Source organism: Echinococcus granulosus (genome assembly GCF_000524195.1).
Source record: "Echinococcus granulosus chromosome Unknown EG_S00150, whole genome shotgun sequence".
Taxonomy (NCBI): Eukaryota; Metazoa; Platyhelminthes; class Cestoda; order Cyclophyllidea; family Taeniidae; genus Echinococcus; species Echinococcus granulosus.
This window is the reverse complement of record NW_020170530.1, coordinates 62,096-83,124: the sequence shown is the minus strand read 5'-3', so window position 1 is coordinate 83,124 and position 21,029 is coordinate 62,096. Positions and strand designations below refer to the sequence as shown.

At 41.1% G+C, this 21,029-nt stretch overlaps 3 protein-coding genes across 3 annotated transcripts; all 3 read left to right on the top strand. All coding sequences in view use genetic code 11, as the record gives it.

The window, feature by feature from the left end:
* Positions 1–145: 145 nt before the first annotated feature.
* EGR_09499 (Serine/threonine-protein kinase NIM1) lies at positions 146–3,635 on the top strand (the record flags this gene model as incomplete). Its single annotated transcript, XM_024498748.1, has 7 exons — positions 146–235; positions 915–1,061; positions 1,141–1,372; positions 1,594–1,753; positions 2,225–2,618; positions 2,893–3,272; positions 3,425–3,635. 7 exons carry the CDS (start codon positions 146–148, stop codon positions 3,633–3,635), a joined length of 1,614 nt encoding a protein of 537 aa, XP_024346843.1.
* A 5,855-nt stretch (positions 3,636–9,490) lies between these two features.
* On the top strand, positions 9,491–13,311 carry EGR_09498 (Coproporphyrinogen-III oxidase; the record flags this gene model as incomplete). Its single annotated transcript, XM_024498747.1, has 12 exons — positions 9,491–9,531; positions 9,568–9,607; positions 9,637–9,738; positions 9,776–9,826; positions 10,016–10,090; positions 10,162–10,283; positions 10,571–10,640; positions 10,715–10,955; positions 11,651–11,730; positions 11,794–11,873; positions 12,063–12,192; positions 13,225–13,311. The coding sequence occupies 12 exons, from the start codon at positions 9,491–9,493 to the stop codon at positions 13,309–13,311; spliced, it is 1,119 nt and encodes a 372-aa protein (XP_024346842.1).
* A 2,572-nt stretch (positions 13,312–15,883) lies between these two features.
* On the top strand, positions 15,884–17,248 carry EGR_09497 (hypothetical protein; the record flags this gene model as incomplete). The annotated part of the gene is made up of 3 exons (XM_024498746.1): positions 15,884–16,181; positions 16,398–16,735; positions 17,189–17,248. The coding sequence occupies 3 exons, from the start codon at positions 15,884–15,886 to the stop codon at positions 17,246–17,248; spliced, it is 696 nt and encodes a 231-aa protein (XP_024346841.1).
* Positions 17,249–21,029: the final 3,781 nt, after the last annotated feature.

Sequence of the window (21,029 nt, the reverse complement as noted above, 5' to 3'; positions counted from 1 at the left end):
TCAACCGAGGTCATTCGATTCCCGAGTAACAGCTAGCTTGAACAGATAAAAAGAGAATATCAATTTACTGCTAAAAATGTGTAAAACAAAAGCCAACATCCGTAAGAACAGTTAAAAGGAAGGCGAGAAAAACTCCCTCCTGCTAATGCTTCTTTTAGAAAAGGTCGCTGTGAAGATAATTGACAAAACCAAAACTGACGCTGCAGCCCGACGCCTTATATTCCGAGAGATGTCAGTGCTTGACAAACTTCATCACCCTAACATCATTCGGCTCTACGAGGCAAGTTATCCATTAAATCCATGAATTAAAAGATAGAGTTGCTGGTGGACTAAAACTGACAGTTACGACTTATTCCGTGGTTTAAAACCACCCCAAGCCAAATACGAAAGTCACACGTGGGTCTGCCATCATGGATAGGAAATGCTTGGTTCTAAAATCAGTAGGACACCACGTCGCATCAGCTGGATCGACAGATCTGCATCCTTTCTAATCTGTATTGTAGAAATCACGAACTTAGCGTTGCCTAGCCTTAGATCTGGGGTCCTAATAATTGGTACGAGCATAAAAATGTATCAAAGTCACATTGGTATCATTACCAGTTTCATACCGGTGTTAACGAATCGTTAAGGGTTGCCGTCCGTTCAGTTTCTAGGAGCACTTAATCATAGACCACGACTGATTTAATTGTCCTGATGTTGCGGATCTTGGCAGACTCAACCATCCACAGAGCATGCCATTCCTCGTGATAGTTAAGTTTCACTGAGCAGCCACCATCTTGAGGAGTTTCGGATTTGGTTCAACTGCCACAAATGTCATGTGTAGAGGCTAAAGGGTGGTCAAGCCCATGGTGATGCAAGGAAACACTAGCCATTGATTTCAAAGAACTGAAAATACGTTTCATTATTTGATCGAGGTGATTGAAAGTTTAACCCAATTAAACATCGTCATGGAATACGCCGCGGGAGGAGATCTGGAAACAAGGATTCAAAAGAAGGGTGCTTTTACAGACTCCGAGGGCAAAATCATCTTCGCTCAATTGGTCGCCGCCATTAAGCACATGGTAAAGCGAGATGGGAATGTCAATTTGTGTGATTAAACAATTTATCATGAAACTGACAAGAGGCTTGATAATACTCCAGCATGACAACAACATAGTTCATCGCGACATCAAGGCGGAGAATGTCTTCTTCGCAGTGCGTTCACCCATAGTGGATCCCGAAATGGGGGAAACCAACAATGTGAGTGATGCGGAAGTGCCTGAGGCCAGCACTGCTGGGGGTCCTGGGTCCGGAGGCCGTAACGACGTGCACAAAGCGGACCACAAGGCTCGTGCAACGCACTCAAGAATGAATTCTGAAGATAGCAGCACAAGTAATGTTGATCATTTCTTCCTTCCTTAACTTTGTCAGTAGAAAATTTTCATCTAATGGCTGACAAGCAATAAGCAGCATCTGATGAGACATTTGCATCCTAGACAGAAATACTATAAGGGAAGCCTTAAGCAAACCCATCTTTAAACTCAATCAAACACATCATGGCTTGCGATAATGCATCTCAAAAGAAGCTAAATACAAATTTTTTAACCCTAACAGGACAGGCGTACAACCAATCACTTGCTTATTCACCAGACCTCTACCGGGTCAAAATTGGTGACTTCGGATTCAGTAAGACAATCACCACCGCAGACCAACACCTCATCACATTTTGCGGTTCACCACCCTATGCAGCTCCGGAGCTCTTCAATTCTTCATCGTAAGAGAATCTTGAATAGTCTGCACTAGTAGACAGTAAATTGAGGTTGGAACATGTAGCACCACACTAAGATGCTTACCTGAAAGGAAAATATCCAAATCTCAAGTAATTTTAGTCCTGGGGGGCTTTAGTACCGTGGCTGACCTTCTACATTAGACGTCGTCATATCGTTGATGTTCTAGAGATTACGTCTAAGCCATTTTCTATTAAGATGGGAAGAAATTTGACGCTAAGGTCAGTAACTCATGCTCCCGATTATGATGGATATAGAAGTATGTCCTCTTTTTGAATCGTGCCATTCCTAATAAGCCTGTGCTCCAAAACTTGTTCATCTTACACACCAGTCTTCATTCAAGTGAACCTAAAACCAAACTCGTAGCATAATAGAGTGTAGAGACAAAAAGGAAAGGCGTTTTCTGGTTTCATTCATTAGCTACTAGCGCTGCTACCACTGTGATTTGATTTGGTCAGGTACTTGGGCCCTCCAGTGGACATGTGGGCTATGGGAGTGCTGCTCTACTACATGTTGATGGGTTTCCTGCCCTTCCGAGGCAGAACGGTAGGACAACTACGCAAACTCATCCTCGAAGCCAGCTCCAGCGGCACATTTCCTGTACCCCCGAGGGTGTCTGAGGGGGCCGCGGAGTTGATACGAAGGCTACTATCACGCAATCCAAAAAGTCGACCACGTGCAGCGAAGTTGATCGAGGAGGCTAAAAAGGCTTCATCAACAACTCGGCCCCTGTCCATGGATCGGTTGGTTGCTGTCAGTACCTCCTCGTCTTGGCGTAAACGTGAACCCTGGCTGGCCCATCAAGTCTTTCCCACTCCCTATCCCACAGTCAGTGCTGCGGATTCTGTTGGAGTGAGTTTGTAGAACATTTTGCCAGGCGTTTTCAGTCCTGACGACCTTGGTAGGCATGTTTTTGTAAAGAATATTTAATTATAAATGTACAGAAGTGCTGAGAGGCTGAAAATAAGAAAATAAATGTGCTAAAATATTAATTAAACTACATTTTTGACCATTTACTTCCCCTAAGCTTTTTTCAGATACCCCGAGAGGGAATTAAACTTTGTTAAAAAAAAATACATTTGCCTCACATGTCTATGCATTATAATATATTTTCATGTACACTTAGGGTCTGGGAGGCTACTTACTGCTAGCGGAAGCTGGTAAAAAAGCCTCCCAAATAATCTTATCAACTGCGGGGAGGCCGGAAAGACCATTAGTTCATAAAGCGCGTACAGAGACCAGTCCTCAACCTGGACCGACACCACGAATCTCCATAACACTCGCAGACTCGAGCACTGACGTGCCAGTGAACAGCACTAGCTCGGAGCCGGAGCTTTCGACGAATGCGAGTGCTTTCGAGGAGGCTATCGTGCAGTCAGAGATGGAAGCGGCCAAATTGCTGCTTCAGCTGGGGATCTCATCCGATCGTCTCCGCGTGCCGCACAACAATGATGCCAGAAATTCCATCAGTGGGGCCTATCGAATCATGCTACATCAGTTGCAAAGGTGCGTCAACAGGCATTAAAGCGAATGTCCTTTCATTATTCTATCCACAATCGGAGACTTAAATAAGATTAATTAAAATTTGGTAATTTTAATGCCATAAACTGCAGATCAAGGTCATTTATCTTCTATAGTCAAGTTAGTAAACTTTTTAGGTATCGAAGGCTCAGCAATTTACCGTCTGTCCAAGACACGAACAATAACAACGATGATAATGAGCAAAAAGTGTCCACAGAAACTTCATCGATGGAAGAGGTCATTCCAGCCGCCTGCAAGGGGAAGTCACGGATGAAGAAGTCCGCTTCAGACATTCCTGGTTCCTCATGTAATCGAAAGAGCACAGACAAGTCCTGCTCCCTTTTGTAACACTGTGATGCAGACCAGCTTTCAGATCATTCTTTCATTGTGTAAATTAACCTCCCTTTGACTGGATGGTTCATGAAATGCAGATGAGACACAGGAATACGTGTCCATTTGAATGTATTTTTCAAGTGGAAGACCAGTCAGTTGACGTTGATCTCTTAACGCAGCAAATGCCCCCAACCCTGAAAAGGAAACGAACTGCGATCCCCTTTAGACTATGATATTCTGTACAACCCTATGTCACTGATCAAATAAAGACGTCAATCTCCACATGCTCTTCTCACGCCGGCGGACCTTGTCACTTTCACCACCGACATGGACTGTGCATAGTGTCTTAAAGTCGCCAGAAGTAGCTTCCATTTTACTCCATAACTGCAGAGATTACCACAGATTTTACGCGCTTTCCCAGACACCGAGTGAGGAAGAACAGTCGTGAACGAAACATGAAAGAAGATATTGAAGAGTACGCGAAGAACCTACGATGATTGCCAGAATAAGCTACCAGCGGCTCACCTTCAACCAGGATCGAGGGGTAGATAACCGCCCAATTTAAACGTGGGTTTCATCTACACATTAAGGTTGAGAAACTTAGCGTCAACGGTAATGCCGGACCAAACCCGACGCCTTTTATCTAGGCTATTCGCGTTACGCTTCAATGCTAGTCTAGTCCCCTGCTTCTATCCTCCTTGCTTCGAGATGGCTCCCGTTCATTCTAGCAAACTCTAGGCAAAGCAGAAGACCGTTTATGCAATCCACCCTTTTAATCTGGTGCATCCAGGCTAATAGAAAATCTCAACTTTCCTGTCTCCCTACTGAAAGGTTAGGATTGTTTCATCGTCTCTCAAACTGCAACCAGTAAGAAGAAAGGATGTGGCAGTAAAAGGGATGACTTCGTTATGTATATTTAGACTGACAGTGCAATCTGGACAGTAAAATTCCCTGTATGCCTTGCTATGATTTAGAATGTAATTCTTGTGGCCGAACTTTTAAGTAAAACTAAAGCCGTTCCAATCCTTGTGGATTTCACCTTCTCCACCTACCAAGACAGCAAAGCCACGACAGCCCTTTCATCACCGAAAATTTGTCGATGCTATTTGCAATGTCCTATTTGAAGCTGCAACAGCATCCAGAACCCATCTAGACCACCTCCACGTGCGGCTTACCCATGTCACTAACAGCAAGGGAAAAGAGCGTTAAAAGTTAATAGTTAAATACGCAAATTTGTTCTCATGGTAAGGTGTTAAGCTTGGAAGAACAAGCGTCGTGAAACCTATTAAGGCACCGGCGAGGCTGGACTGATTTAGCAGTTGTTAGAAGGACAAACTGTCTTGTCAAAGAGAAGCTCAGAGACGTGGTCAAGGAGACAGTGGAATCACTATGAGCCTCACCAACGGCTCTGGTAAAACAGGACAAAAACCTCTGTCTGCGCGTCGGCTAGAGAAAACTGAATCTGGTAACAACGAGGGATGTCTTCCGACTAACTTACGTGATTTAAATTTCGGGATACTGGTAGGTAGAAACAGCAAGAAGCAATCATTCAATATATTCTGAACCATGTAAGGAAGTGGTTACTTCCCAACACCTTATACCAGCCGCACTAATCGGAATGTTCCCTAAGCACTGTACGGTATACCTAGATGATAATCTTGGAGTTGGTTGGGATACTTGGGAGCATGACGCCGATTTTGAGAATAGTGTTGGCCAGTCTATGAGACGCAGGTTAGACCTTAAACCCAAAGAAATGCTGATTTCTGCGATTCTTGGATAGCTTTTTGGGATATATTGCCTCTTCATACGGAATGGCAGTTACCCAAGGCCGTTTAAAACATGTGAAAACAGGGCCACTACCAACCAGTTAGAAAAAATTTCGTAGATTCCTAGGGATAGCAGGTTACCATGGGCAGATCATTTTAAATTTCTTTAAAATCACAAGCTTCGCTGCATGAAATAAGGAAAAAGTCGACGAATAAGACTCTTAAGGGGGAGAAAGAGGAAGATGAAGAGTTCAAAGTGCTAAAGTGGATGCTTTTATGTGCAGCAATTCTGGCGTTACTCAACTTCGAATCAGGCACTCCACTGTTCGCATAGACCTGACACTAGTGATGCAGCAGTAGGCAAAGTACTTTCATACGAGGTCAAAGAGGATATAAAAGGACGTCATCGCCCACAGGAGTACAAAATCTTACTACCAAAAATGATACAGAATTGAAACTCATTGTGGTCACATTTAAAGTGTCGCATGTGCAATCATTATCTGCCAGAGGATAAACATCGGAAATTGCTGTTAATCTCCTGTGCCTTTTATCCTCACATTCTCCAGTTTGACTCCAACGCATTAGGAAATTTATTGCCTAGGCGTGGAGTTTAAAGGACCACTGGATCAGGTTCTACTGGTATAGTGTGAGTAGAGCGCCAGCCTTTTCCACCTTGTGGAAGGCGTGGCAGCAGGTATTAGGCGGTGTCGCCTTTACTCAAAGTTTAAATTATGAGCGATGGAATTTAAGCACAATAGGGAAGATGCCACAGCTAAATTTGTTAAGAAATTCGACTGGTAGGTATGGTCTCACAAAATAAATGAAAATGTCAAAGACTTGGAAAGGGATGTAGTACCACATTTATTTACCATTGTATGCATTTCTACAGTTTTGTGACAGCGGACGATGCGAAGCATTGTTGAAAACGTGAGAAGAACATTTAATTTAGGCGGCAAAAGAGTCGGGTAGCAGGGCAGGCAGTAATCATCTCAGACACGTCAAGGCTTTGTTTAAGCGAAGTTGCCCAACTCCTGGGTCGAAGCGCTCCCCTTGATTGACACGTACACCTATACTGCTCCGTACTATTCAAACTCCACTTCTCTACATGCCCAATATTTGTAAGTGGCGTACGATAAAGAGTAGGAAGTTAAAAGACATCATCTCTGCATTCATGTTGTCTCGAAATAACTCTGCGTAGATTACCAACCACGTTCACTTGCCATCCCTTATGCCGCACACCCTACTCCTACTCAGATTACTACTACTGAAAGGAAGCGAGTAGCATAAGCAAAGAAGTATAAATACCCGAAAAATAGAGTTGCGTTAAATAGTATGCTTTTGAAAAGCATAATTTCCAAGAGAACGTGAAGCGGGAACCTTAAGTTGACGAAACCCAAAGTGACAAAAAGTCTGCCAGGTGTTCAAAGCGGATAAAACGACGATCGCAGACCCTTGAAATCAGCAATAGGATCGTGGGATGGATGCTTCCTGAAGGATTTAGCAAAAGTCCTCGTCTTCCTAACGCCTTTTCCTTAAAGCTAGCCTAATACTTTACGTTTGTCCCTTTTAACTTCATTACGGCTAAAAATAATGACAAAATCACGTGTGGCTATGACACCGTAGACCATTAGTTGATGACGGCTAGAGCTAATGCCATTCCATCTGGTAGGTATTTTGACTTTCGGATAACAGTAATTAAAAGATTTATTTTTGGAATACATTTTAAATAAACGAAGTAAATGAATAAAAGGGCCAAGGTTAAAAGCAGCTCGATTCGACTTCCCTCTAGAGTATATTTTCATGGACACTGGTTGCTTCTTTCCAGATCTTTCGAATTTGGAGGCGAGCTGCTGCGAGCCTGCTGAAAATTGGTACACTTTTTTCCACCAAATTGAACTAGACAACCACAATGATTGTCAGCACACTGCAAGGCCACAACTACATCATTAAAGGATTGAAGTGACATCACTTGTGGCAGAGGTGTGTGTCAAACAGGTGGGAAAATTAATCGCAATGGGGGAAACGCTGTGTCAATATTGGTGTTCCTAAAGCTATAAAATAATCGAGTTGCCAGCTCAAATCCTCTAAAATGGCTACTCAAAGAACGAGGTGTACACACACAGAGGGAGATATGAGAGAGGACAAGATAGCCTGTCAAAAACCGGTAAAAAAACAGTATTCTGCAGTGACTTTATTCCCGCCATTTGCATCTTAAAAGAACATTTAATTGGCACAGAATCCACAAGAGTACATTCTCACATTGTCCCTTTAGTTTAATCTTCCTTAAGTTTGCCCACAGGGTGAAGAAAGCCTTTCAGACCTCAGAGTTAGGCAACCCTTATATGTCCTTTAGTTTTCAGATTTTCACTATTAGCCGGAATGAAAAGCCGTACAAGCGGGTTGGAAACTTTGGCTCTGCTACATGCAAACATTGTATTTGGACGTGGAAGCACAGCATATATGCATGAAAAGCAGTTTATGACACCCACATGTGAAATTGTTGACGTTGAATCGGTAAGAGTAATGAAGGTGTGCTTGTAAAACCATGTGCATACGTCAGTTTGGGGCTGGAACTCCTTCGCAATCCCACAATCCTGCCTCCTCAGGAAATGGGTTTTTCTTCCACTTTCACGATGCATTGTTTAAACACCCTGACATCCGATTAGCGAATTCACCTTCAGAACTGCAGGCGAGTATCAAATTGAGCAGAAAATCTGCAAAATAGGATGTCAACTGTGGCAATTACTTGGTTTTACACTTGAGAATGGCAGAAATGTGGCACCAGTTTGTGAGACTTGCAAATAGGGATAGGAATAATATCAGTCTAACGGCACTTGTGTGAAACCTAAGCGATACACATTAAAAGCCCTATAAATTCTGTGAGCACCAAAAATGAGCAACAACAAGGTGCTAAATAGCATGAGGGGAAGATGGCAAAATATTTGCGCTTTGCATTTCAGCAGTTTGTCATAAAATGCAAATTTAAGGATTGTATTCCTCGTAAAATATGATCTGGAGATTCTCTACTAGCCCTCCGACCAGGCATGTACATCCATCTGTGTTCAAGTGTTCGCGTCGGTCAATAAAGATATTGTAGCGTCCCGGGACTCCCTGAAAACGAAAGAAGACACAATACTCGGGCAGAATATACATATTCAGCACGGAGAAGGTGTCTGGGCTATTGGCATGGTCCAAAAGGCCAGCCCCACCCAGCGGGGTACAAGGGGGCTAATTCGAAGTACAAAAGTGGCGCCTCGCCAGAACCGAGGGATAAACCACTATCGTATTACAGTATTGCCCCTGAAGACTTTGTCTATCACTTATCCGGTTAATGGCCTAAATGGAAACCCGACAACTCGCAAACAGGGAAGATCAAGGCTATACTAATTTGGTGATACAGTTTATAGTGTAGTGGTGGATAGGGCTAAATTTTTATAGTGTGTTGAATATAAATTTCCTTATGGAGAATATGGGAACGTAAGCATAGCCAAACCAAGTCTTTCCTGGAGTCGTAATAAATCATACCAACTAGAAGTTGGACTATTAGTACTCAAAAGAGCTAAGTGGCATAGTATTAGGTGGAATTACAGCATACGGAAATTGAATATAAGCATAAGCAACTTTTTCATAAAAAGACACAAAAATATGTGATGCTACCACGGGTGAAGCCAGAAAAGACCCTCTAACTATATCAAAGAAAATTACAAATGCGTGGTATGTATCCACTTATGTGAGGTTCCTACATGATGAAGAAAAACCCTATTTTATTAAGTTAAGTGTGGTATGCATTACAGTCTGGGTTATTTTCTGTCAAATGTATGCCAACAGTAGCAGATTTGGCTGTTATTTTTCAGAACAGTATGGCTTGTGCTTCCTCTTTCGTATTTGTGTTAGCATAAGTGACATGGCGTAAATTTAATCTATAGGCAGTTAATGAAACAAATTTAAACAAATAAATTTGACATTTTTAAAGACAGATTCATGTAAGAGGCTTTTATCGTTTGCCTGATATCAAGATATGTACATAAACGTGCCATTTGTTATAATGTATAGAGTTTCATCCTTAAGCCGTGACCACATTACTTTTGATTCGATTGTCTTGTCATGTGTCGGATGTTGGTTTCAGTCGGTCTGGGGGCTGTGGCGTAAGTATACATTAGTTTCCTAAACACGTCCTCCAGTTTTTATGCTGGGTACAAGGCGTTTAAACATGTGCTGGATGTAAGTATTCCTAATCTAATTGTCTTTAGCAAGAAGCATTCCCTGAAAACACGTTTTTTGAAAATGACCTTACAGAGAGTGACCCCTCAAAATGGATGGCTGACCCAATTACACCTATTACAACTCTTCTTGTATTGCATTTTTTTTGCATTCTAGTATATATTTTAGCAATCAGGTGGTATTCGTTCGAAGATGGAAATACTTTGCATGGATCTGCAAGTGAGCCTTACTAAACTCACTAGATCTCGCCTTAATGCATTTGCCTATCTCCTTTGTTGCAAAGCTTTTTGGGTGCAGTTATCAGCTGTCGTCAGCGTGTGCATTTGCTAGAATTCAGTGCAGAATTTTGTGAGGTGGACTGGAGGCTTTGAAAGCAAAGCTCTTTATTAAGTACTTTCATTTTTTCAGTCTCATTTATGTCGATGCATGGGAGCTATTGATGGCAAGGCACGCTTTACCGTCGACCGTTGGATACGTGGAAATGTACATTACGTTGCATTTTAGCAGCTGATGTAGTCTACATTTCCGTTTTCAATGAATGTTGATGCTTTCAGGACGAAGGTGGTGGCATCTCTTGCGTACTTCAAGAGGGAGGTGTCTTTGAAAAAGCCGCCATCAATATCAGTGTGATGACTAGTAGTCTCTCCGACTCAGCTCTCAAGCAAATGAAAGAAAGGTTTGTGTAGTTCCGGGTTAAAATCGCCCAATTACTTAACACCACCTCGTTTCTAGCATTAAATTGTTTTAAATGTGCACTCTGTGCCGATTCGCACCAAGTGGTACTTTTAATAGATATGACAGCCATTAAAAGTGTAATATTGTCCATCCTCACGCCTTCCGAACGAAGGAAATCCAGTTGGCATTAAGTCTTCATAAATGTCTATTTTTACGGGTTGGATCGCCAAACCTCTAAGTGGGTTTATTATACATCTCCCAGTCAACAGTCCCTGTTTTTTGGTTTAGGTTGAAAGAACTGGAGAACGGACGCTCGTATAAGTTTAGCGTAGTGGGGATCAGTTCGGTTAATCACCCGGTACGTCATCTTTTCCTCCTACTTGAACACTTTTTCTTGCAGTCCATAATCTGCCACTTCATTTCCGCCTTTAGCGAAATCCTCACGCACCAACGATGCACTTTAACTACCGTTACTTTGAAGTAATCGACGTGGAGACGGGTCAAAGCATATGGTGGTTTGGTGGGGGCTGTGATCTAACCCCCTCCTTCCTCTACGAGGAGGATGTCAAACACTTTCATGGACTCCAAAAGGCTGCTTGTGATGCTCACAGTCCTTCCTATTACCACGACTTCAAGAAGTGGTGTGATGAGTACTTTTTCATCAAACACAGAGGTTATTTGCTTTTGAGGAGGCCACGATATGTCGTTGCCTCCTACTCCTATATAATGGCATTGGTTTGGATTCTTCATCGACACGTTTGTAGGAACTAAGTAGACTAACTTATCAAAACACACTGCATGTATTGCGAATGTGCTTTCGGTATCTACACTAACGTTAGCTTCAATGCAATCACCTACAAATGGTTTTGCTTGTTTCAGTATTTTGACTGCCTTATTTTAGGCGTTGTACTATATTTATTTCAGCTATATTGTGATTATTTACTTAGGCAATTCCAACGCATATTGCAATTAATAGCTCACTACTCGTGGGACATGTAATAGATGCTAAGAATTTCGCACGAATAATTGCTCCCTTGGTCTCGTTAGTAATGCTTGCCTATCAGCTTCAGGGCCTGTACTCTTCTGCTATTCTGAATTGGTTTGGATATTCATTGTGTATATTTTATTCATTACTTTTCTGCCATAATTTATCCATAGGGTACTGAAATAAGGTTTTTAGATGACTGAAAAAACATATTTGTTGTGTAGGACCCCGATCAGATTTATACGTTGCAGATAAATGTCTTTCTTGAACACAATGCTTGTTACCATCTGACAGTTATCCAGAAACGAGCGCTTTGCTCTGCTGGAGAAAACGGTAAAACTTTTGGCAGCGATCGCTAACCTATCTTGTTTTCTCATTTATAGGTGAAGCACGGGGCGTCGGTGGCATCTTTTTTGATGATCTGGATGGCCCCTCGCAAGATGAGGTCTTTTTGTTTGTTCGGGTATGCTGTCTCCTCCTTTCATTTTTATCCTTTTCCATTAAACTAGCCTCGTTTTCACCTTAGGACTGTGCTGCTGCTGTGGCACCATCTTACTTGCCAATTATCATGAAACGGCTAAAGACATCCTATAACGATGAGGAGAGGTATGCCGACATTCCCATTCCTGTCATTGCATGTGAATTTCTGACTCGGTAGATAAAAATAAAGCTGTTACCCCAGCGGCTTAGTTCGGCTGTGCATAGTAAACATGTTTCGCTTGCCCGGGTTGGGTTATTGCTACCTCTCTGTGTCGTGCAGTGTGGTCAACTGACGCAGTTTTGTTACACCCGCAGACAGTGGCAGCTGCTACGCCGTGGCCGCTATGTGGAGTTCAATCTAATCTATGATAGAGGTACCAAGTTCGGTCTCTTCACACCAAATGCTAGAATTGAAAGCATCTTTGTTTCGATGCCTTTATACGCAGTGAGTAACCGATTTTGAATACCTCTGATTTCATCTCCAGCTGTTACTGCTTACATGATTGATATGGTCACGACTAATCTCAAAGTACTTGATTGCTCACATCAAGACTTTTCCGTAATTTATTTATTTAGATTCACCCTTACAGTTTGCATAAATCTAACTGTAATGGAGATTTTCTGTTTTGTTAACGTTTTTTCGTGCAGTCACTTTTCTTTATTAACCTAACGAATAAGTCTGTTCTAAGCTTCTAGCATTATACAAAAGTGGTTTCACTATTCTCGCCCACAGGTTTCAAGGCACTGATACTATATAGCATCTCTAAGCTTAAACCTCCACATATTTGACCTTCTTAGGGTTACTTTTGATAGGGTAAATTGAAGCGACTGGTTAAATGAGATCCACAATAAACATTAGACACGTTTCATTCGGTTCAACCACTTAATAATTTGCCTCAGTTTTTTTGCCTACCCTGTGAACTATGAGTCAGGTTTTCTTTTGCTACATTTGTTAGTCTTAGTAAATCTGGTCGTCAAAATACCATCATTGTGAAAATAAGCCTTAAAGATTGTCGTACTGGATAAGAGTATCAGTCCCAATTCAGTGTTTTTATTGTTTACATCGCCCAGATACCACTAATATCATATTTGTCACCCAAAATAGAGAATTGTTTTGAATTAATCTTAGCAGAGGGCTTCGAAGGGTTAATTTTATCCTTTTTGTTAAAAGTTAAATCTGAAGATTTTTTGCTTTATTCAGTTAAACATTTTAGTACATGGACCAAATGCTCAGGATCCCATAGCACAGCTACAACTAGGCCCTAAAAATTTGGTCCTTAAGCATTTTCCAAGTTGTCATTTTATGTTATCGACTAAAAACTGTTGGGGTGATTTTTTAATGCATTTTTTTTTCTTTTTGAGCATTTCGACGAAATACTATTCATTGCGTCAAGGGGATTTTGTGAAGTTTTAAAACGCTGCTTGATCTAATGGGTTTCAACTCATGCACTAAATTTTGCTTTAAATTTTTTTCCAGAAATGGGTTTACTGTCACGATCCCTCAGAAGACAAAAGACATTTGGAATTGTTGGACGTTTTGACTAAACCGCGAGACTGGGCCTAGCGCAACTAACATTTGTCGGTAATGTTCCCATTGGTCCTGTTAACACAACTTGAACCTCACTGAATAGCAATTTGCAAACCTGCATTTAGTTCTAATACAGGCTCTGTGCTATGTTCTTTTGCTTCTCTTTTGGTTTACATGTTGGGTTGCCATTCGTTTGGTTAACCACTGGTTTCAGACGTTGGTTGATATTGGTCATTGATCTCCCTCCGTATATGAGGGCTGGCTGTTCCGTTTTAATTCTTTTATTTTCCAGCAGATCCTTGGGCAACTCTTGGGTGAAGGCGATTCTACACGTCGAACACCTGTGGTCTTTGACATTAATAAGGGGTTTGCTCACTTCAAGGTCATTTCAATATTTTATAAGGATAAGCTGAATTCTGGGTCCATGCGTGATAGATGTCGCTTTGTGATATAGGGGAATTTTACTTTTAGTGTGTTTAAAACAGGGTTGAGAGTGCCTTGACAGCATCTCCATGATCCCTATGGTACCTCAGATGCGATCAAACTCTTCGTCGCGTAGATATAACTATACCCAGCTAATTTCACTTTTCCAATGCATTAATTGCTTAAATTGGGAGCTTCGTATCGATTCTGTCTCACCGTAAAAATGAAATTTTTGGAGAGATGCTAACAAAGTATTCCGAAAGATGGACCCCGGACTAAATTCATCCTCGTTCCACGCCTTGAAACCGAAATCGGGACGCGTCTGTACTGCAATTTTCCAGGTTTTTATGCTTCCATTCAAGATTGTATCCTCCAATGCCAGACATTTCGGTCTGCGCTGCATTTGTGGTTCGGCAATGAAACTTACATTTGTGCTTACTGAAAGTATGCAATCATTTTTGGGTTAAAAGTTCTTTCAAATGTTGAATCCACCTTGAGGGCTAATTACTGGTTGTGTTTATGTGTGCTTGTGGATATACTAATCACCAAATTTTAATTCGAGTACATGTTATTCTCACTCGGCCACGTGGGTCCCCTCAAAAGATGAACCAAAGCCTGCCGCTGATGCCTTTTGGGTCAGTTGCCCTACCTGCAGTGAAGGTGACGTGAATAAGCAAACCCAAGTGTGTCAGTATTTGGATCTGCGTTAATAATACTCCTTTTCTAGTGATTGAGAGCCACCAATTTGAACATTTGCTAATTTCAATTTTCGTATGAATAACATCGTACCTGGTACTTAAGAATAAGTTTGAGGTTAATACGAAATGGTGGCTGACTGGGTTCACCTAATCTTAGGTCGTAACTTCTGAGCCACCATCTGAAAGTATGAATCTCTCCACGTCTTTCAGGTAACTAAAAACTTATGCGGGCACCAAGACTCCTCGTAGTCATGGTATTCCTGCTCCATGTGATTTATATCTTACTTTGGGCCATTTTTATCTTGAACGTCGTCCTCGGTGCTTCCCTTGATCACTCTCTCACGTCAGTTATCGCAACGTAATCGATGGTTTAACAACACCCACAGGTCATCCAGCCCAGAAGATACTTGATCACAGCGTCACTGGTCTTTCTCGGCAATTCAACTAAATTTGGAGTTCTGTCCTATTTGGAAACTGTATTTAGCTAATGGGAAATGTGCTGGTTATCACGCGTGACCATAGCCGTGGGAACACTGGCCTAAAAGCAGCTTTATATAAGGAAGGCCGGAATTTGCCAAAGTTCTGTGGGGATAAGGTTCTGCGTCTATTCCTCCTTGTCCCTTTTTCATCACTTCATTGCTACTCAGACATGTCAAATCTGTCTATTTTCCATGTAGCTAGCAGAGAGGTCCTTACATAAGTCTGTTTAATATATATATCAGCATACTAAATACTGGCTAACAACTCCTTAGAGTGAGTCTACGATTAAGTGGTTTTGCCTATCCTTCCCAGATGGTTCAGTAATACTGCTTCACAATTTTATATTGTGACAGCCAACATCGGAAGGTCAAGTTTAACACTATTTATTTTGTAACATTTGCTTGTTGGAGTCATTTTAATTCCATCCTGGTTTCAACATTTCACCGATATTTCGTGGTATATTCCTCAGGAGACATTCAACTAGAGTACGCTCAGACATTTTACTCTATTTTCCTCCAAGAGATGTCAAGACGTCATCTAGAATCCGCTCTTTTGGCAAGTGCATTAGTTGAAAACGGTTTGGCGTCGGTTTTTCGATTTACCAGGATCCGATTTCAACGCACTTTATATCCTCCCGAATACCAACCTATTCCAGAACTGGGTTCAAACAATACCCCTGATAACCCCGTGTGCTCTCATTGTGGCGCAATCTGCTCAACTGCAGGTGACTGTAAAAACGTGCCCAAAAGCAAGCCAAAGTGCTACGAATCTCCCATTGTTGAAGAGGATGATTTTGGCGTACATACACTTAGGTTTAATGCTGACGGACGTCAACTAATTGCCGGATCCGCAAACACGAGCGTTCGTGTAGGTTAACACAATTTTCTCAAAATATCCAATTGTCTTACTTAAAGTGAATGAGTAGCACCTACTTTTTGTTCAAGGTTATCAATGTGATAGACGGCCAACAGCAGTTGCTGTTGCGGCCCTCGACATGGAAGTTGGGTATGCCGATTACTTGTCTGCGCTACGTACCAACCGACCTTCAATGGGTGCTAGGTTGCACCCCACAGGGGGACATATTCTGTCTCGATTCCAACCAGGAGGGTTTTGAAACTCTAATTACGGAGGAAAACCAAGAAACATATTGTTTGGATATTTCACCCGATGGAATGGAACTGGCCACTGCTGGCAAAGATACCGCAATTCGTCTCTATAGCCTCCATGTCGGCCAACAAACCGGCTTTGAAACCCAGTCTGCTGATTTTGTAACATTCGATGAGCACCGGCCGAAACCTAGGAAAAGTAAGGCTTTACTGCGTCCTTTATGCCCATGAAAACATCGACAAGATAGTTTATGAAAGTAAATCTATCACTGGACATAAACTTAGACAATACACTGAATTTGAAATTGATGTGGAAGTTCGTAATTTTTATGTAATGAAGTGTGTACAGTGGATTTTTTGCGGAGTTTGAACAGTTCGACATTGGAATTTCAATGCATCCTTCCATGTGTTTCAGTGTCCAGTGAATGTGAGCGATTCGCTAATCCGCTACAAAACGACTTGGAGGCACGATTAAGACATTGCAAGCGCTTTGCCGGGGGAAAGGGTGAACAAGTGATCGATCATTACATAAAGCCCTTCATCGTGCCGATTAGCTACGGGAGAGATTCCGAACAGAATGCCTGTTCTGACAAAGCGAACAGCGGCACCGCTGAGCCACAGATACTTGGCTACCACCCTACTGGTCCGGCAGACAACTATACAGAGGGCCACTCGATGCGAATAGCCGCGCTAAGGTATCATCCCACTCAGCCCAGACTTCTCGCCTCAGCTAGTTGGGATCACCATGTAAAGGTGGGTTAGAAATGTAAGATTTTTAGTCGTAGATTGGTCTCTAGGTGCAGGTCATTTTATATTCACGGCATTTGGTCGGCCGAGTTGCTTTTAAGTTGAAGATTGGCCTGCTATCCTTACGCAACCTTAACTCTAACTTGGCTTCGTGTAGATGCAAAAGATCATGACCGTGGAAATCATTAATATTTGTGCATAAGGAGTTCTAGATTGTCAACGTCCTACATATCCTAAGTTGCATCACTCTTAAAGAGATTATCGAAATTGATCACACGTTTTTACCTTCGTATCATACTTGCAATGCAGTTCAGTCACCGAGACGAGTTTTCCAGCGGAACCTGTTTTGCTGTTTGATGATACGTAATCTGAGACAGCTGAAATAGTAGGGTCATTAAATTTTGATTTTGATCCATGCAAATTTTGATACCTACCTTTTATCACCAAAACTAATTTCAGCTTGTTAATGCCATCAACTCTTGTATCTACCCAGATCTCACTATCACCATTTGGAATTGATCGTAAACCTGAATTCTAGTTTTTTGGTAAAATTCGCCAAAAGACTTTTTTTGTCGATATTTCGCGCAGTTTGTGTTGCTGCAAATGATTCCACAACGGAACTTATGCTTGTAAATTGCAAGGGCGACGCGAATGTGGGGTTTTTGCTCCCATATTGGTGTAGGAGACTTATTACTGATGCACAGGAGGGATAAGAGGATATGCCCAGACACCATGTTGTTCGGCGGATGTGCAACCTGCGGATATTGAAAAGCTCATGAAGCTTAATTCTCAGTTGAGCAAAGTATTAAATCCCTAAAGTCAGTCTTAGATGATTGAATGCAGTACATAATTAGCCACGTCTGCTTGCAGATCACTTTGAAGGTCCTTTTGGCACGATTGATAGGTCAACGAAACGGTAATTTTCCATCATCATAAGACTGACTGAAGAGGCTGCTGCAGCTGACTTTGATTAATAATTGATTAGGTTTGATTGATGTCAATGGAAACAATGGAGTTCTTTTCATTGAACCTTTTACCAGTTTAAAAACTGCACGCCTATTTTACCTTTCACATCTGTATTTGTAAAGTAAATGTATTGTCTTCGAGAATTCTTGTTGTAATTTCTCAAATTCGATATGCTGCTCATAATAAGATCCCATATTTGGTTACCTAACCAATAGTGCATTTGATTACCCCTCATATATCTCCAAAGCACCTATCTTAGCAAAATTAAAGATTAATCGAGTATAAACGAAGCTCATCTTTATTATCATCCGGATGCGCATTAACAGTAATTCTAACCTTTCTACTTTCTGCATTTAAGTAAATAAATTCAAAAATGAATTAAAATGCCATATCTCCTATACAAAGCAGCCCGAATATGAAAATTCACTTGATTTTAGCCTAAAAGGCCTTCTGCTACGCAATGCGGTAGAGCTGGAGTCCTATTGTTTGCAGATCTACTAGCAGTTTTATTCAAGACCACTGCCAGGGCCAGTAACTACGCAATTAGTATGTTATTACGCAGGTTTGGGACACGAGAACTCGAGAAGGACCAGTTCATGATATCTACGGACCACTTGTTTGCAGTCCCGAGGGCCTTGATATTGAAGAAGACCATATTCTCACCGCCTCGTGGCGCAAACGCCAAGCTCTCGAGGTAAAATTGATTACCATCCTTCTATTTAAATTTGTCGTTTTCGTGCCCTTACTTTATTTTTGTAGGACATCATAAGACTAAGATGTTTACCCTGTGTTTGGGGTATTAAACCGCCTCATTTTTATCCTATTTTACATACGTGCTACTCCGCCATTGATTATGGAGTAATTTTTCGTTGCAGCTTAAAATAATTTACTTGTTCCCTCTATTGTGTGCTTCTGAAGCTTTGGTTTTTCATGCCTGATGCTTTAGCTCTTGGTCATTTTTCGTGCAAACATTTCGGTTTACTTTGAACTACTAGCTTAGGAAGTCCAGCAAGAGCCAGGATATTCTGTATGGCCGTAAACTTTTTGTATTCTTTGCAAAAAGTAACCTGCTTCGGTTCCATTTAAGACGTAAACGTCAAAGCCATTGACTAGTGTAACGAAGCTGAGGAGCCGGATGTACCGGTACTAATACACGACACGCTTATGTAAACTACAATGCCTCCAAATTATTGAAAACCCGTTATAAGTTTTACCGTTCAGGGTTTCTAGGCTAAGTGTTTTACAGTGACTTAAAAAAGGATTTTCTTCACATTTAGTCAGTTGAAAGAATTGATTCACGAATTAATAGTTCAAAAAACTAAAAGAGTATATATGAAGTATTTTTGTTTGATTTAAATAAAGCTTGTTAATTAAAACATCTAATTGTGGCTGGTTATATACGTGAGCAATTTTATTTCTAGGAATTTAAAATTACAGTATGAATTTTGCAATTACAGTGTTTTAGGATTCATATAACTAGGTCCCACTCCGAACGAAAACAAATGCGTTTGAGATCATGGAGTATAAGACAAAAGATGTTACCTGTTCTTGACTAATCGTATCCTTAATGCGAAACCGAGTAAGGGAGTTGTCATTCCTGTAAACACCAGAAGGCTGAAAGCTACCAGCTTCTACGACTAAACTCTGCTTGTAATATTGTAATGGTCTACAAAGCTTCCGTCTAATTTCGGAGACGGTTTTGTTACTTTTCTCTCACAAAGTTCTTCCTCAGTTAACACGATTAAATTGCATGATCCTTGAACGATTCACAACACATCAACTTTGGGGCGTACATTTTTTTTGTCATTTTTCTAACGTTAATATTTAGGACATTTCAAAGAAGACCTATTGCAAGACTAGTTTTTTATTTGGTGTTATTGTTGCTAATTTGAGCTCTTTTTAAAGTTACGATAAGACTACATGATATGAAACTTTCTCATGAGAACACACAAGTCGTAGCATGTGTGGTTTGTGAATTGTGTTGTCGGATAACGCCGAATCTCAATCCGACTGCGGGTCTATATAGTCTACTGATTAAACTACAAAAATCCAGTCGTTTTCCCAATTGCTTGTTTTGGCCGATTTACCTAATGCTCCAATTTAGAACTTTGGGCATTCCAATGACTCAGCGCTCAACACGAAAATTGGCTATTTGGTAGGAAATAAATTATGTATATCTGCATAGAAACTTCGATCTTAGTGGTGCGTAATGGAAATTGTGATTGAAATACTTGCATTCATACATGTAATACTTGTGAGTATCGTATCCTTCTTCTCTGAAATCCTGATTCACTTTCTAAAAGTCTCAAAGAGGGCATCCAACCATTTATGATGCCCGCAAGCTTAGTTCTTGAAGAGAATCTTTTAAATCTCCATAGATTCGAAGAAAAAATGGTCCTGTTATGAGGATAAAACAACTTCTTTTAAAGTCAGCTCAATGCGTTTTTACTGGGTGAAGAATTACAAAGTAGTTTGAATGACCGCGCTTATCTTCTAATTTACAGTTTTTGCAAATTGCTCAATCTCATTTCTTAGTATTATTTATCGGCTCCAGGGAATAGGCGTTCAGCAGTGCATACTTAAAAACCCATTTATTTCCCTCCTTGGCTTTCACATAGCAGACTCTAAATCTCATATTCAGTTGAGCACAGAAAATTCAGAACAGGAAGTGAGTTTTAAAAATTATGGACGATAAGTGTACGCATATTCTATGCGCAACTGTCTAAATTACGAGTCATAGTTCAGTTGGAGTAGTCGTCATCGCACAAACAAACTCCTAAGATATTGTCAAGTTGAGGCGTTTGTGCTACTACGTGTAAAATCTTGCGATTTCAAAATGTTGGTGTTACCAGCCTTAACGCACGACAAGGGTAGAGAGTGGAATCGAATGGCAAAATAATCCAGCTAGAAAACATCATTTTTTTGTCTTTTGTGGTTCAAATGATACGGTCATCATACAAAGGCAAGCAAAATAGTTCTATCCACGTGAGTAAGTCAGCCTTACAGGATAGGAGTAGTAACAGCATCGGGGACGATGCGAATGTCAATAACGCAGGCAATGATAATTTGACTAGAGTGAGTAATGAAATTGCACAAAACACTAAAACTAATAAATACCTGCTTTCATAACCCTATTCTCAAAGTCTGTTAGCATATAATTGGTCTTAGACGAGTAAAACAACTTGTTTCCATTCTCTCAAACTAAAAAAAACCATGACCAGTTGCGTGGCCTAGCCCTCAACATGAAATAATAACTGAAACACGCAGGCGTCAAATTTAAGCCCATGGAATCTCAGAAAAGTCTCGAATCTTATTTCGCCATATCACTTATTTT